The following is a 17,256-nucleotide window of genomic DNA, read 5'->3' as shown; positions in this document are numbered from 1 at the left end:
CAAAGATGAATGATTCCTCAATCAGATACAGGGCTTGCAAAATCGCTAGCCCCGGGACGTCGGGCTACCAAAATCTATCTCTGCCCTGCCCGTTGGGCTATTGTAGGAAGGAAAAATATATGTCAATGCTTTTGCATTCTTTCGGAAATGTAGCTGGGTAATTATGTCATTGGCATCGATGAGCCACTGTCAATATGTGACATATTGAAATCGCGTTTGAATTTGCGCTTGTTTTTTGCTTTCACTTTGCAATCGCGCGAACTGTGTATAGAGAGCGACAGCACTGATTGGTGAGTGATGATAATTTGCGCACCAATTCCTCTGACATCGTCTTATCAATCGTTAGCTTACTATGCAAACATGACAAGTGAAATCTCCCGCAGCAAGCTTAAACATATGAGAGGTTGATCGCACAGAGAATCGCTGACCGTTGTGTGTGTGTGTGTGTGTGTGTGTGTGTGTGTGTGTGTGTGTGTGTGTGTGTAAAAGCAGCAGGATATACATTTTAGTTCTGCTGAGCCAAATAAGACAGGTCAGGGTGAAGAAGTGACAGCCAAAGAAAAGCTTACCACAAAACGGAAAAGTTATGACAAATCAGACTATAAGGCAAAAAGAAAGTGCAGCTTTATGGTTTCATGGACAAAATAATTTCTGTGGCTGCAATATGACGAGCTAAATAACCAGGGCTGCACATAAGTGGTCCGCAGGTGCGCATTCGCTGTCAAAATAAAATAAAAAAACGCGCACAAGATAAGAAGTTGCAACGCGTGTTTGCATACATAAGATTTTCTGGAGGAGGACAGACATTTGTTTAGAACTCTTAAAGATGTCGAAGAAGCTCCTTTAAGCAATTACTTTGGTGTTCCTCCACCTCCAAAAAAATGTCAGAAGGAGTCCGAACCACAAAAGAAGCGCGTATTCTTGGAAAAGTGGTTGCAGGAGGTGAGCTGGCTTCAAACAAATGATGAACGCACAGAGATGTGGTGCGGAATGTGCCGTGAAAATCCCACTCTAGCGGACAAAAACAGTGCTTTTTATATGGACGCAAACGCGCGTTGCAACTTCTTGTCTTGTGCGCGTCTTTTATTTTGACAGCGAATGCGGACCACTTATGTGCACCCGTGTAAATAACATAATGTTCTGCCGGGTGTGTTGTTGGTTTTCTCTCGATTTCTGAGTCGACAAGCGCCTTTGTTACTGGGACCAGTCATTTTAAGAAAGGCCCCCATTAGAACCCATGAGAAATGCAAGAAATGCATTATTGCTCAGTCTGCAATATCTTTCCCAGAACAAACACCAATTGCAAATAACATACTAAAAATAAACCTGAAAAATCTGTTTAGAACAGCGTACTATGTTGCAAAGAGTGAACTACCACTGGCAAAATTTAGCAGTCTTTGCAAACTTCAAAAAGCAAATGGCCTAGATCTTGGTTCCACTTGCCTCTTACCCGTGACTTCAGCGGAAATTTCAAATTCAGGATCTGACACAGACTGATTCAAGTCCTACACAGTTCTTACAAGTTCATAGAAATTTCTGTTCAATTAGAACCAAGTATTTGAGTTGATGATTGTAATTTTTATACAATGTTGTAATTTGTTTTTCAACAATTTTTTGATTAATGTTTTGTTTCCTTTACAATATTATACATTAAAGTATAATATTGTAAAGGAAACAAAACATCAATCAAAAAATTGCTCTCTTTTTTATTCGGGCTACTTAAATTTATTTTGGGCTACTAAAAACTGAAGAGTCCCTGCCCGAAGGGCTACCAGGGATTTTGAAATTTTGAGAGCCCTGAGATATATTTATTTTTTAAATTACTTTTGTTTCAGCAACATTAAATTTAAAAACTGTACTTTTGAGTTAAAATATATATTTATAATTTTAATAAATGACAAATTAAAAAGGCATGAACATTTTTTTGTATCGAAAAAATATCGAACCGTGACACCAAAGTATCAAACCGAACCGAACCGTGAATTTTGTGTATCGCTGCACCCCTAATAAATATACATAATTTTTTTCCCTAAACCTTTTGATGTATTAATGTTCATATTCATGTTTACTTCCTATGTGACCCCTACCTACAAGAGTAGTAATAGTAGTAGTAGAGTCTGAATACTTAGCTGCATGTTCTGTTATGTGTGTGTGTGTGTGTGTGTGTGGGGGGGGGGGGTATACATGAGCTCACAAAGCAAGAAACTCTGCACAAAAAAAACAAAACTTCTTTAATGTTGCTGGTTGTCAAAAACTCCAGGGTCTCTGCGCTGTCTTTCAGTGTGGGCGGTTGCATTTTCCTTTTTTATATCTGGGTCACATAGTGCTTACTTAAATTTAGCCTTTGTGAACTTTGCATGCGAAAACTTTAATAGCTTTAGCTTTGCTATGACAGATGCCATTTTCTTGGCAGTAAGAGAAAAACAGCCGAATACACTTTCAGTGTCTCCCTCTCCATCTGTAGATTCTGGACCGAAAAAATGGTGAGATTGAGGAGATGAAGAGCCTTCACCGGACCAAGCAGAAAGAATCAGAGGAGACGATCCGTAAGCTGGAGAAGAAAGGTGAGAGGTCACATGATTGCGGGGTTAACATGAAGGATGTTTGTACTTGTGTCTCTGCCACTCGGAGTAAAAAGCCTAAAAAGATGCAATTCCACAAAGGATTGCACTGGTGTAGAGTGACACTCTCCAGCTGTGCTGCTCAATCTAAAATTCAGTCACCTTATGTGTCTTTTTATACTTGATATCCTTCTTTTTGGTCTTGTTCCTTTCTTTTCTCACGTGTCTGCTTTAAGAGTGTCCGATGATAAAACTGCGTCGCACAGAAGAAATAGTAGCCATTCAAATAGAAACAAAATCTTTACTGTCATTGATTTCCTGACAGCACATCAGTCGAGCACAAGTGTGCGTGCATGTCTGTTCATGTGTCCATCTGTTCATACCCTGAGGCAGGGCCTGACTGCTCTTTTGTGTGTTTTGTGTCTGCGCTTACCCGCAGTTCAAAGCGTGCTGCGAGAATCCCAGGTCATCTGCGAGAGCAAAGAGAAGCAGATTGCAGAGCTGAAGAAGATGTCGGATCAGAGCGCCGACTCTTTAAAAAACGAGTGGGAGAAGAAGGTATGAGGATAAGTTGAAGGGCTTAGAAATTCTACAGGCCAACGCCGTGTAAGCAGCCCTGAGCCAGAGGAAGACTGTTTGTTAGCATGAGACAAGCAGACTTTGCTTTAAGCAGCCAGGCTGTACCTCATTCCTTCATGTGGTGCTTAAGTTAGTGTGGGTTTTTTCACTGCTGAAAAATTAATGCTCTGTGCCCTAGGTAAATTGTCTTTTCACTCCTACAGCTCCAGCTAGCTCAGCTGTGGGGGCTCAATAAGATGCTAATGAAATTTACACTCATCTCTTCAGGGTCGCTCAGCATGTGCTAAATGATGTTATAGAAACATTTTTTTTTCTCTCAGATCACATAAAAAAATGTGTAGCATATGAATTATGTTTAACCCTGTTCAAAAAGAGATACTGCACATCTAAAGAAGCAGACGGTACTAACTCCACTTTTTGGAAGTATGCACTCACTGTCACTGTATTAGGTACACCTGTTCAACTTCATGAACATGGTCCATCATAGACATGGTCAAGACGGCCTGCTGAGTTCAAACTGAGCATCAGAATGGGGAGTAAAGGTGATTTAAGTGACTTTAAACAGCATGGTTGTTGGTGGCAGACGGTGCCAGGGCTGATCTGAGTATTTCAGAAACTGTTGATCTACATTTCCCACGCAACGATTTCTAGTGTTTACAGAGAATACATGAGGCCAGAGCTCAAAGGAAAATGGCCATACTTGTATTATTAATATTTCTAGCTGCTGGTAGTTAGAGCTGTTCGATATAATGATATATATCGGATGACGATATAAAAACGTCTATTGTTTCATTTTACGCTATCGTTTGTTTCGTGGTGTCGCAAAATAAACTGTTTACGGCAATATTTTTTCATAGTTTTGATGGTCACTGTAGTGGCTATATTAATTTCTTAAAGTTCTCTCTTTCTCTTATATTTAATATAACCACACTACGGACGGACAAGCGCCTGTTTTTATGCGTTGTCGTTAGCAACAACAACGGTAACACCATCGCGTGTCCGGTTGTTTATGTTCCACATAAACCTTTCACAATAAAGTTCAAGATCCTGTTGAGACTTTTCAAAATGAACTGAATCACATGAAAGAGCAGATTATTTACGGATGAGAAGCAAAAAAGAGCCGCCAGGTGCTAATAAATAAACCTTAGACTCAAACGTTAGAACAGGCTTTTCCCCGCAGCACGCCGTGTAATAAATACTCACAAAGAATACGGCGGCCGTTACAACTTACAGTATGTCTAAAAATGTATAGTATCATGCATCGGTTAAAACACTCGACTCCAGGTACACGACGCGCAGCTCGAAACACTTCCCGCAAGTCGAGCTGCTCGAGATTCACAGAATTTACAGAAAATGTTACATTTTTGTGATTTATATCGTTATCGGGATGATAGAATTCTTATATCGGGATATGAGATTTTGGTCATATCGCACAGCCCTACCGGTAGTGGTGTAACTGGACAATGACAGTGGGATTCCCATTACAGATAAATCTTCAACAACTGTGTGATGCTATCATGTCAGCATGGACCAAAATCTGAGTAGTGTTTTCAGCACTTCATTGAATCTATGCCATTAAGAATCAAAGCAGTTCTAAAGGCAAAGGTGGGGCCAACTCATTATTAGCAAGGTATACCTAATAAAGTGGCTGTTGAGTGTATGTATGTAACATTACAAGGTGTGACGTAAATGTCATTTTGTAACTGTTACCCAGAAGCCCAAAAGTTTCAGTCACTATATACTTTATAAACAAAGAAAGTATGGCATGAAGGTCTGGTGGAAGTCTGAAGCTAAAAGCCCATTTGACTGTGAGATATGAGATTTCTTCATCAGTCCACAAGTCCTTCAACAAGTCCTTCATCGAGTGTTTTTAATATAATGAATTGGTTAGACAGATTGGTATCTGTCCAGGTTGTACCCTGCCTCTCGCCCATAGACAGCTGGGATACGCTCCAGGCCTGCCGCGACCCTTAAAAGGATAAATGGCAGAGAATGGATGGAATTGATTTTAAAAAAAGAGTATTATGGGGTCTCTGATTGCTGAAAAGTGTTTTTATACTTTTAAAAATTAAAAGAGAAACGATTGATCAGTCATCAATGACTGGAATCGCGGCGAGGAACATCTGTGACTGACATGTAGATGTTTCATGCCCTTGCAGCTGCATGCTGCCGTGACAGAGATGGAGCAGGAGAAGTTTGAATTGCAGAAGAAACACACACAGAATATCCAGGAACTGCTGGAGGACACCAACATCCGACTGGCTAAGATGGAGTCTGACTATAATGCACAGTCACAAGCAACTGTGAGTACAGAAACAGGCATGTGTGAGTCTGGATGTGTGTGTATGTGTCAGCTTTACTGCATTAATACAGCAGCAAAGATTAATCTTACTAATATTGTTAGCTGTTTTTTTTTTCTGGCTTTCTGTTAATCTGTGTACTATGTGCACAAACAGTATGTTGATGAAACACGTGGGTGTTACTCACCCATAGTTGCTGTGTTACTCTTATTAAACTGTATGCAATGACACCCAGTTCAATACTACACATGCTTGGATGTCTGATCACAGCAGCTCATCAGTCAAGTGTGCGACACTGCCTCGTATCTTCTTTCTACTTTTATAGTTAAGCAACCATTTCATGTTTTATTCCTGAAATGCATGTGTCACATTTTATAACACTGTTGACATGAGATGCGTAAGATGCTACAGTAGCTCAGATTGATATAGACGACTTCATCATCATTTTATTTATTTATTTAAGTCATCTTTTTACAAGTTAAATGAAAGGAAAAACAACACCATCTGCCTCTGGCTGTAGATTTGAGGATCAATTGCTCTGCACACTTTCAGACAAAAAATAATTTTCTGGAGCAGCTTCTTTGAAATGTTGTGTTAGCACTCAGTCTGTTGGTGTTTTTTGTTGCAGCTGCTGTGTGTTGTGTCTGCTGAGACCAATGATGTGATTTTCTGACATTGAATTATTAATCTCCACACCCTGATTTATGTTGGACCTTGTGTTGCTGCACATACCAAAGTAGCAGATGTGCTGGAAGACTCCCACTTAACCAGTGGTCCCGTGGATTTACAGATGCAGTGTTGTGCAAAGGTTTTGAGCCACAAATATGTATTGTAACGTGCAAACATAAATGAATATACGGTATATAGGACAAAAACAGAGCTTGTACAATTCTAACAAGACTGAAAGACAATATTTGGGATGAGCACCTGTGTTCTTCACCACAGCCTGAACTATCTAAAGCAGCTTTCCTGTCATTTCTTTAAGTTGTCTTCAGGAATAGTTCTCCAGGCTTCTTGAAGGACAGTCAAAGCTCTTTTTCGCATGTTGGCTGCCTTTTTTGTTCTCTGTCAAGATGATTGCACACTGCTTCAATAATGTTGAGGTCCAGGCTCTGGAGAAAGCTCAGTGTTTTTCAATTTAGATATCCCTTTACTGCATTGGCAGTGTATTTGGTGTCACTGTCATAACAAAAAAAAGGAAGTTGTTGCCAATCATATAATATTGTATGATGGATCAAAATCTGACTGTACTTTTCTTGATTCATATTTACATCAGATTTGACAAGATCCCCAACACTAGGGCTGAAATACAGAATCTACACCATGTTTTACATATGGCTGTGAAAACCTCTCTCCTGACCTTGTCCATACATACTTATAACTGATTTTTATTTATTTTTTATTTTTATTTTTATGGCTTCATCACTCCACAAGACCTGTTACTACTGATTTTCAGACACTTTTCTGGAATTTGGCAAATCTCAGCCATTTCTGTCTGTCTCCCTTCCTTCAGAATAGCTTTTTGTCAGCCACCCTTTCACAGAGACCACTTCTGATGAAGGTTCAGTTAACAGTAGATAGATAAGATGAAGGGTCAGATACATCTCTCAGGTCCTTTGTCAGGTCTTGGCTGACATGACTTTCAGATACCGTTCACCTGCTTTGGACAGTTTTTAAGGCCTGACACTTCTTTTGTCCACTGCTTGTCCAGTTTCCTCTTTTTTTCCCACTAACTAAAGAAATGGAAACAAATGGTGTGACTGGCAGCAAGTAAATAAAGGACCTAAAGATACTGTTGTTCTTTTGCTAAGTTGTCAGTTATGTGTAGACGCGACACTGGATCATCCATTGAGTTAGGTGCTTTTTTTTTTTAATACTTTAATGATTTGTAGGTCAGTGTTAAGTGACTTTAAGAACCAGAAAAAAAACATTCCTCCAAAAATGGGTCAGGAATGGCGACTGCACTGAAAATAAGCATCAGATGCCAAAGAAATACTTTAAAAGGCCAGTGTGATGGGCTGAGTTGGGTAGGAGGAGTCCTAGGAATTATTAGAAAAATAGGGTTTCCATTTATTTAACCCTAAAAATTATATTTACAAAAGTAATAAATGTTGAGCTCATAAAAGAGGTCAAAGAAACAAAACTTAACTCAGGCAAAGAACTGCAAACTTAACAAACCAAACAACTGCCCAAACAAACATAACTGACCTAAACAGGAAATGACACACAAGGGTATATATGATGGCTGATCACATCACTATGACACACGAGGGGTAACTAAACAAAACACAATCATAAACCACAAAAACCATGCAGTACAGGCTAGTTTGTTAATAAACTAAATACCAAAGAAGAACATCAAAACCACTGAACCCTAAACTCAAATATCTAATCAAATATAAAAACTTTCCAAACCAATCAATAAACTTATTGGAAACTAAAGTGTGTTATTGTGTTCAAATGAAGAAATGAAAATACACAAAAGTTACCGACTTTAGAGTGTGGCCATGGGTTTGGGCATGCAAGCAGGCTTCTTGGAAGCAAAATGCGAAGAAAGGAGGAGTGGCTCAAGACTTGCACAGTAGTGTAAAACTCACATGATGAGCATATAAAACACAACATATTTAGTATTTTATTCTGGGTTAACTTAGTCACATTTTTGTGTCCATCAGTTACACAGTGAGTGTTTGTGTAAATCGACTTTAACTACCTGACTTGTCGTGTTTTCCCTTACTTTTTTTATTATTTATTTTTGTATGCACATGTTTGTTCCATCTGTCTGTGATCACGACTTATACTTAAGATAGTGTGAGCAGCTTTCAGAGATTCATCCTAAAGAGCAGCAGGGGATGCAAGTGTTCAAACGCTTAGTGTAGGCAGATTATTTTCTATGCTCAGCACCACCTTTCACTGGAACAAACAGGATTCTCTGCGACTAGATTTACTTCTGCTAAAAAGTCTTTCCTCAGTTAGTTCTAAATGTATACATCTGTCGCATGGCTAATCAGGGGGGAAAAAAGGGACCCACAACACTCAGTGGCTGAAATGAAAGGAGACATTCTCTAACCTCTGGCCAAGAATGACTCTCATATCTTGTGCCTGTCATCTTTAAAAAGGTCTTTGATCCAAGTATGTATTAAATCTTACCCATTGCCATGATTGTGCTTGAAGATGTGCGTGCACACATGCGTACACACCTCCCAAAGCTGCACTTTCTTTGAAGTCTTATGAAAGGACTTTGGTTTAAGTGGGACTATGCACATTTCATTAGCTGGGACCATCAACACCAGAGGCCAGTTGAATGCACGTGTTTCATAAATACAGTTTCTATCAGTATCAGTGTTCATGTGTTGCTGCCATACACACACGCTGCCTCTGGCCTTAGTCTGTCAACAGGGCCACATTTAAGAGGCTGCAAATACTGAATGGTCCATGGTTGATTTACCCCCCCCCCCCCCATTTAAAAAAAAAAAAAAAATAAGGCCAGACAAGGTCCAAGAAATTGGGGGGAAAGGCCCCTTGTCACTGTAACAGCTGCTGTCCTCCTGTAGTGTTGGGCTATTCACAAACACACGCTGAGGATATGTGTTGAAGGTAGTCTTTATCTCAGGTGAGTTGGTACAGCACCTTTTTGTCAGCGATTGCTGTCTCTGTGCTTGATCCTTTAGAGCTGGAGTTGCCTCATTTTGCCCCATGTTGACTTTCTTGAGTCTTTCAATATCCAGATGAATCTTCCTTTCAGTCCATACTCCTCATTAAATAGAAGTGAGCTCCAGTAATGCTGAACATGTGCTTTTGTGCAGCAAATCACATTGTAGTTGTTTGTGGTCAGTGCTACTCCTCTACTAAATACACTGCTCGAAGAAATCAGAGTAACACTTTTTGATCTGATGCAGGATCACCATGCACTAGTTGTGCATTTGGCTGTTGTGGGTGTCACTGCTGGTAAATGGACTGATTCTTATATAGCACTTTTCTACTCAACTGTAGTGCTCACAGCACTTTAGACAACATGCATCAGTCACACATTTATACAAGCACTTTTTCCTATGCTTTTCCTACCTGTGCTTTCTATCGAACAATCAAAGACAATGGTCCAAATTGAGTCCACGATGCCAGTGAACGCTCTTGGTGAACCCCAAGAGCATATCTCGGATACTTTGGCATGCAGACTGTAGCAGCCAGAGATCGAACCACCAACCTTCCAGTTAGTAGATGACCTGCTCTACCTCCTGAGCACCAGCCACCAATACTAGAGGTAGACAATGCTTGGACCATACGGAGGTTACAGTGGTAGTCCAACATCTTTCAATCTTCTGTACCTAGGCCTGTGCTTGTTACGGCACACATGTGCCATTGCCAGGAAGTTCTATGTCTCCCCGGCATGGAGGCAATTCCAGGAGAAAGACAGTTACTCTAGGGTAGCTGGACAGGGTCATAGAAGTTCCTTAATCTATCAGGAGGACCGGTATCTGCTACCTTTGTACAAAGACGAACAGGGTGAACACTGCCACACCAAACAATCAGAAGCAGGCTTCATGAAATTGGCCTGAGAGCCAGAGATCCTTTTATGGGCCCTAGGCTGACTGCCTGGCACCAGTTAACCTAACATTAATGTGTTTGGAAACCACTGCACCACTGTGCCGAAGAGATGTAGATCCTAAGTTTATATCCAGGACACAATATGAAAAGTTTGCTCACATCACACGCAACACAAGCAATCCAGGACAACCTCAAGTCGATGATTCATTCCCTTCAAATACAGCAGACTGGATGCAGCTTAATAACAAATGAAATAAAGACTGTTCATCTGCCCACCGCTGCCTTGTGGAGTTTCTCTCCAACAGAAGTATCACAAAAAGATACTTCGGATGTTGTTTTTGGCTCTTATCTCTGCGCAGGGCAGAACAGGTAGAAGTGACTGAGTAGGTGTTTGAAAATAAAGACAAGCTGCTATCTGCACCAGCCAAGCTTTTAACAGTAGTCCGTGCACGTCCAAACCAAGTAAAGATAGAGATGCATTTGTAGCAGTGCCACATTGTCTCCACTGCTGATATTCCACTGATTGAATGGGCTTTTCCTATATATAGGATATAATTAGTAACACTGTTTTAGACAAATACAGAATAACTGGTTTCTGAAGATGGCACTAAACCTTTTAAAAAAACATTTGCTGGACACTTATTCCTCAAGCTTACTATTTCCCCCTTACTCTATCCTCTTCCTTTAATAGTGTTTGCTTATTCTATATATGTATTATAGTGATGTTTTTATGAGGACTTTTGTAAGTCTAACCAAATTCTATTATTAGAATTTGAAGCACAATATGCGTGGCCTCAGGAGACGAGCGATGATACAGGCTGCCTTCCAGTTGCTGGCTGTAGTTCAGATACAAATATTGTGAAAGGTCGTCCATCACTTTTTATGACTTTTTTTGTCACAGCTTACATGTTTTGTTTTGTTTTCCCCCCCTCTTCAAAGGCTTAATCATTTCAAAATCTTCGAAGAGGAGCGTAGCTCATAATCTAGTTTAGTCTGCACTTCACACAAAGTCATTCTCCTTCTAAAACACCTAATTAGGGGACATATTTTGGCCCCACTGAGGGTCCAGGTGTGCCGAGTCAGGCTTCAGTATGGAGACGTGTCTTCTCATCTCCTGCCAGAAAGCTAAGTGTCAGCATGCGTCCCAGCACAACACAGACTCCTTGTTCCTTTTCTTAACGGCCTACACTGCTAACACAAAGACAAAGGTCTCTCTCAGCAGCCTTGCCGGGCGCAGCTCGCATACTCTTTTCAAACGCACCATTCCCCGCCTTTCCCGTCACTCCACCTTCAGTCATCGCAATCTTCTGTCATCATCTAGATCAACTAGCACACTCCGTCTTTAATCAGCGCCCCGTCATCGCCTTTATCGGCCCGCCTACACTGCATTCCACGCTGTCATGTGTACATACACACACACGAAGACACATATGTGCATGTTGATGGACAGTAGGCAGGGAAGGGAAGTTCTTTTTAATCAAAACAGTGTAGGAAGAAGCTGTCTGTTTAGGCTGGACTTTGATCATTGTCTTCTGAAAGTCTGAATCTTGATCAAGTTTTTGACAGTGGAAAAGAGACTGAAATACCTCAACGCTGTCATTGTGTATGCTGGAGTCATTTGATCTGATGCAGGATCACCATGTTCAGATATTTAAATCGATGAAGTTATAGGCTTTTTATGATGCCCTATGTTGATGTACCAGCACTTTACTGCCACCAGCGTTAAATGTCAGTAATTTAAGAGATGTGGCTAGACTTTGAAATTGCCAGTAATATCAGGCAATTTTCACACACTGACCCATCTAACAACTGATTATTGTCTGTTACTGGAATTGTAGAAAGAAAATGCGGCCTGTGCAGTTTGCTATTATGGAAGCATTCATTAACTTTTACATTTTCAGCTGGTATCACTATGAGTTTATTCTTATGTCTCAATTTGGGTAATAAGTTTAAACAGTAGCCAGAATGTAACAGAGGAACAACAGCTGACTAGAAACATGTGCATCTGAGTTGTTGTTTTTTTGTTTGTTTTTAACTTGAGTCTTCGTATGCTTACAATGACAGTAAAGGTTATCTCGTCTTTTCTCTTACAAAGGGGTCTTCTAAAAGTTTGCCATGTGGAGCAGGGAAGGATTTTCAGCTACAAATTTTATTAGCATGTAATAGTATTACACATTTTTGGAGTAATTATCATTTATTGTCAATGAGTGAAGTGAGAGGATCATTCAGCTGCACTGTTAGCCACATGTTAGCTTCGATACGTTCATATCAGTGACCTGATTTCTGTGGAGCATGCGATCCTCTGACTTATGCTCATTTTCCCGTGCTGACGCCCTTGGCGGTTCAAGCTGTTTGATTTCGTAACAACTTGTGTGTCCAGGAGCAAACGATGAGAGAGCTCGAGCTCCGGGTGAAACAGCAGTCAGCAGAAGGGGAGAAGGGCAACACGCTGCGTCAGAAAGTGACACAGGAGAAGGCTGAGCTGGAGATCCACATTGCATCTATCAGCACTGAACTCCAGGAGGCCAACAGACGGTATGAACCTGTTTGGCGTGTGGTATAGGGGTGGATTGAAAGATAAAGAGGAGAAGAGTAGCTAGTGCTAATATTGAAAGCTTTTCAACACTAACCAGCTTTTCATGACTAGGTTTTACTGCCATGTGCTTTTTAATTTAAATGTCTTCTTCACATCTTAAGAAAGCTTTATGTAATCTATTGCTAGTGTGCAGCGGATGGAAAGTAAAAATGGTGTATGAATAGAAACGGATCTGTATGTGTGAAACTCTTTCATGAAGTCTGAGTCAAGCTGTTAGCTTTTCACAGGATTATGATCCTGCAGAAGGAGAAGGAGGAGCTGAGCGAGCAGCATGAGCAGGCCACGCAGAAGCTCCAAGTCAAGTACGAGACCGACTTGAGCCACTTGCACCATGAGCATGCTCTCTCGGCTGCTAAGGTTCACATTACCACAACACACTCACACGTATCTCCCTCGGCCTGCTAAATTTTGCTGCTGACTGATTAATAACACACAACTTTTAGCAAATCTCTCCACTCTCTTTTGCAGGCCTCTGAGGTGATGGCAGATTTAGAGAAAACTGTGGCTCAGATCAAACAGCAGCTCGAGGACAGTGAACATCGAAGACACCAACAAGTCAGGGTATGATATGATTCGGGTGGCGACGCTCATTTTAAACCTCTCTTTCGTCACTGCAACAATACGAGCTTTAAAAGTGCTTGTCATTAGCAGCTCTCTCTGACCTATTGATTCGACTCTGCTTCCTTTCAGGATCAAGAGATGAAGTTTCAGCAGGAAAAAGATGAACTGCTGATCAGCTGTGAGAAAAAGGTAGTGTGTTCCTGTTCCATAAGGAAAAATCCATCTGCCAAGCTCAGTAACCTCCTGTCATTATATCAAAACCACCCCTGAACAAAGTGATTAGTGGAGATCAAAGCTTGGAGCCGCATGTTCCTCATGGTTCTCTGCTCTTGTAAAATCCTAAAAGCCTCAGTTAACAGGTAGATGTTAGGCTGGCACAAAGGAAGGCAGGATGGTAAGTTGGTAATTTAGAACAAGAATTATTAAGTTGTAAAAATAAGAAACAAGTTAGAAGCAAATTGAAATAAACTTCTTTTTTTTGGGGGGGGGGGGGGGGGGGGGGGGTGTCTGTCTGAAGTATGCACTGTCTCTGTACCCAGGCCTGTGCTTGATTACCCCCTCTCCTTTGAGAGACCCCTTTTAAAGCCATAGAGCAGCCATAAAGCATAAAGTACAAAGGCTATTGTTAATGATCTGAGCTGGACCAGACTAGGCCAGGCCAGACTTCATAGGTAAAGATCAGGTTTAAGCTCCACACTGCAGCTGGGTCATCTTCAAAGTGCCACATCTTGGTGGCAGGCTGGCATACACATCTGGCTGCCTGTGAGTGATACACCTGCAAAAACTTAGCAGGCATGTGTGTTCTTTATTTGGGGTCAAGGAGGATTTAAATTAAGCTTCCCTCAGTGGATTGCTTTTGATGTGTGTATGTGTGTGTGTGTGTGTGTGTGTGTGTGTGTGTGTGTGTTTCTTTCTTTTTTTGCCCTCGTAATCCACCTGTATTTTTTTTTCCCTACCTTTTCCTCTTCTTTCTTTGCTTCACGAGGTGACGGGGGAATGAAAGACAGACAAGTCCGTTGTTCATTTTCCTTTTTGTTTACTCTGGAAAGATTCCTCGCTCCGCTCCCGAGGAGTGCTAAAGGATACACAAGAAGGAGACTGTGGTATGGTATCTGGACATGAGAAGGTCCCATATGGCTGCCATAGATTCAGATTGAGAGGCCCTCTAAGGCAGGCGGGATGGGCTCAGCTACTTTTGATGGGGTGATAGAAGAGATGAGACCAGATGCACAAGGTCACAGGCAGAAGAGTTTCCTTGAGTGATGTTTGATGGTGTCTGCTTTTGCACTCACTCGCACCTCTCTCTCTGTTCCTCCTATACTCTCATCCTCGCTCCCTCTTCCTCTCTCTCTCCCTCTCTATCTGTCTAAGGTTTTGGCACTTCAAACTGAGGCAGAGAAGGAAAAGGCAGAGGCTAAAAGGAAGATAGCCAAACTGGAAGAAGCACTCAGGTATGATGGGAAAAGGCTAAACAGAGAGTTGTGTTGAATTAAAGACGTTTCATGGGTAATTACATCCTGGGTCTATGCTTTAGACTCCATTGATAATTATTTAGTCTGTTTAAGATACTTCATCAGCATTTCAGCATCAGATGTCTTTCCAAAATCCAACAGAATGAGGAGTAAAAGGACGATCAGGCAGATTTTCAGGCACAAACACAATACAGAACCAACCCAGTCATATTCTGACGTTGTCACATTGCCGTTGTGGCAGGTACATGGAGAGTCACGGTGCATTATCACTATCTGTACTGAAACCGGCAGCAAAGTTTCCAACATGTCTAATGTTAGCAAGCATGATTTTTTTTTTTTTTTTAAGAGTCATTAATATCACAGATTTGGGCCTCGATTTTGTGGCTTCAGACTTTATTAAAAGGAGTTGTTTATGTCTACTGACTTTGAGTCTTTGATCATAAAAACAGCGTGTATGAATTCTGTTTTAAGGCGGAGTTTGGCTTTAACAAGTCAACCCTTGCGCGCTCTCTTTGATCTCTTCTCATAACTGAAACTAGTACTGAGTTGAGAGCCTTGAAAGTCTCAGAGCTTCACATGTGACTGGTGTTTGCGATGACTTGATGAAAACTGGCAAATCTAATCCTATTGTATAAACCGAGTAGTCTCTATAGTAATGAAAGCTGATAAACAAAACTGTCGACTTTGACACAATCATACGGCTGATATTTAATGGACGAGAAACAGCCTGGGTATTGGTTAATATTAAAGAGTGTTATGGGGTGATGCACATTGAGTCAAGAAAATTAAAAAACATGAACGCTACACTGATCAATATTTGATATCAACAATTGATAAAATGGCAAAGTAATGACGTGCGGTGAATCCACCAACAGTTCTTGTTTAATTCACTTTTCCTCAGCCTCCACTCAGCTTACTACCATCATTCAGCAATTTGTTTCAATTCAGTCTCATGATTCTCATCAGTCCTGTTTCCAGATGCAGCATACAGCTGTTTTGAATAAACTAAAAAGCCATATATTTCCCACAGGAGTAAGTGAGGGTGGCCTGTAACACAGTATTTAACAATAAATATGCTCTTTTTAAGTCAGTGAGATACCCATCATTGCTCAATTGTGAAATCTGTTAAAGTAACCATATTCTGTCATTTATATACATGATTGCTTCACTCAGACATACTCATACGATTAATGAACATTGTCAGTGTCACTCTAGTGAAGGGTAAATACACTTTTGGATTGTTTAGTTCTCTCCATCTTTGTCGCCAGAAGGAAGACCTATGCGTATGTGCGCCCTCAACCCTTTCTGCCATCCAGACTGGTCCTCAGTCACTAATATCTCTTTAGAAATGTTCAAAAAATTAGTGCAGACACAAAATAGGCATTGGATTAAGTGCTTCCTCTGGATTAAAAGTGGTTAAGAAAGAAAAGTAAAAAGTAAAACTCACTGTGGCTCAAGTTTAAAAAAAAAGAAAAAAGAAGTATGTATGAAGTATGAAAGGCGATCAGTATTAAAAAGATGTCCAAGATGAGCCATATTCTCCAGCATCTGTGGAAAAGTGTCAAACATTTTGACTAAGTGACGACATCCAGCAAGGATGAGGATTCAATGAAGGATAAGATGAGAAGTATTAATAACATTAATAATGCTATGTTGTTGGTATGTTTGGTCTAAGGCACATATACAAAGATTGTGGAGCCCCGTGGTCCACAACAATCAAGTTTTCAATGAGCTCCACAAAGAAGCTCAAAGACATGGAGTCTTAAGCATGTGCATTTCATTAATGTGTCTGCAACACATTCAGACAACTGCTGTGACAACTTTTAAGGACACGCAATCGAATGGTGGCGAAGGATGTCTGAAGGGGAAGAATGTCAGTGTTTCTTTGGGCCTGTCTGATTGTTAAATACACAACGCTTTGCAAACACATTGACTATGTTTTCAGCATGATATACTGCTGCAGCTCCTGCTTCGAGGCAGTTGTGTTGAGCGTTGAAAGTGCAGATTTAACTGTTTCCAATAATGATTGCTCACATACATTGCGTGGTTCAAGAAGTTATTGTAGTGCACAAATGCAGGGCAATGAAACAGCTTTACCTAAATGGAATGTAGCCACACCTAAATAGTGTTGTTAATTAAACTTGTAGCTACAATGTTTCAGAATGCCTACTATAGAGGAAAATATTATTAAAGGAATGGATAAAAAATAACATGTAATCTACTCTAAATGCCACATCCAACACTAACTCCTTTAGCTTCAACACTCTCTTCTATCCAGAGCTGCATATGTTGAAATGCTCGACTTCAGCAGACTGCAGACAATCAGCAAACCAACCAGCGAGCCAGTCAGTACATTCCACTGGGTAATTAATCCCATACAGGGCCATATTACTTGGCCACAAGCAGATTATAGTTTCTGTGGCAAGACTAGATCATGTTCTGCACAATTAAACAGAGCGCCGGCTCGGCCTATTCAGCAACTGTAGCTCCAGTTCCAGCTATACATGGCCCAAGCTCGTCACAGTGCCATCACTCACCCCGAGTGGGTTTTAGCTGTTTGTTGTAGCATAATAGAAACCCAAAGGTCTTCCAGGGTTCTTCTTCTATGGTCAAAGTGGTCTTAGACAAACACTAACAATAACACT

General features: G+C 40.8%; 1 protein-coding gene across 1 annotated transcript in view; it reads left to right on the top strand.

Annotated features, from left to right (window-relative positions):
• cep112 (centrosomal protein 112) overlaps nt 1-17,256 on the top strand; it is a 128,213-nt gene that overhangs the window by 35,553 nt on the left and 75,404 nt on the right. Inside the window, exons 9-16 of the mRNA XM_085352395.1 lie at nt 2,465-2,564; nt 3,001-3,119; nt 5,300-5,443; nt 12,363-12,517; nt 12,806-12,935; nt 13,047-13,139; nt 13,269-13,328; nt 14,511-14,590. Of these exons, the coding sequence (XP_085208521.1) occupies nt 2,465-2,564; nt 3,001-3,119; nt 5,300-5,443; nt 12,363-12,517; nt 12,806-12,935; nt 13,047-13,139; nt 13,269-13,328; nt 14,511-14,590 (881 nt within the window). The remainder of the gene's footprint in view (nt 1-2,464; nt 2,565-3,000; nt 3,120-5,299; nt 5,444-12,362; nt 12,518-12,805; nt 12,936-13,046; nt 13,140-13,268; nt 13,329-14,510; nt 14,591-17,256) is intronic.

Source organism: Diplotaxodon limnothrissa, linkage group LG4 (genome assembly GCF_057381915.1).
Source record: "Diplotaxodon limnothrissa isolate DT_005_m linkage group LG4, D_limnothrissa_male_GT1.1, whole genome shotgun sequence".
NCBI lineage: Eukaryota > Metazoa > Chordata > Actinopteri > Cichliformes > Cichlidae > Diplotaxodon > Diplotaxodon limnothrissa.
The sequence above is the reverse complement of the archived record's forward strand: the minus strand, read 5'-3'. Positions and strand labels throughout refer to the sequence as shown.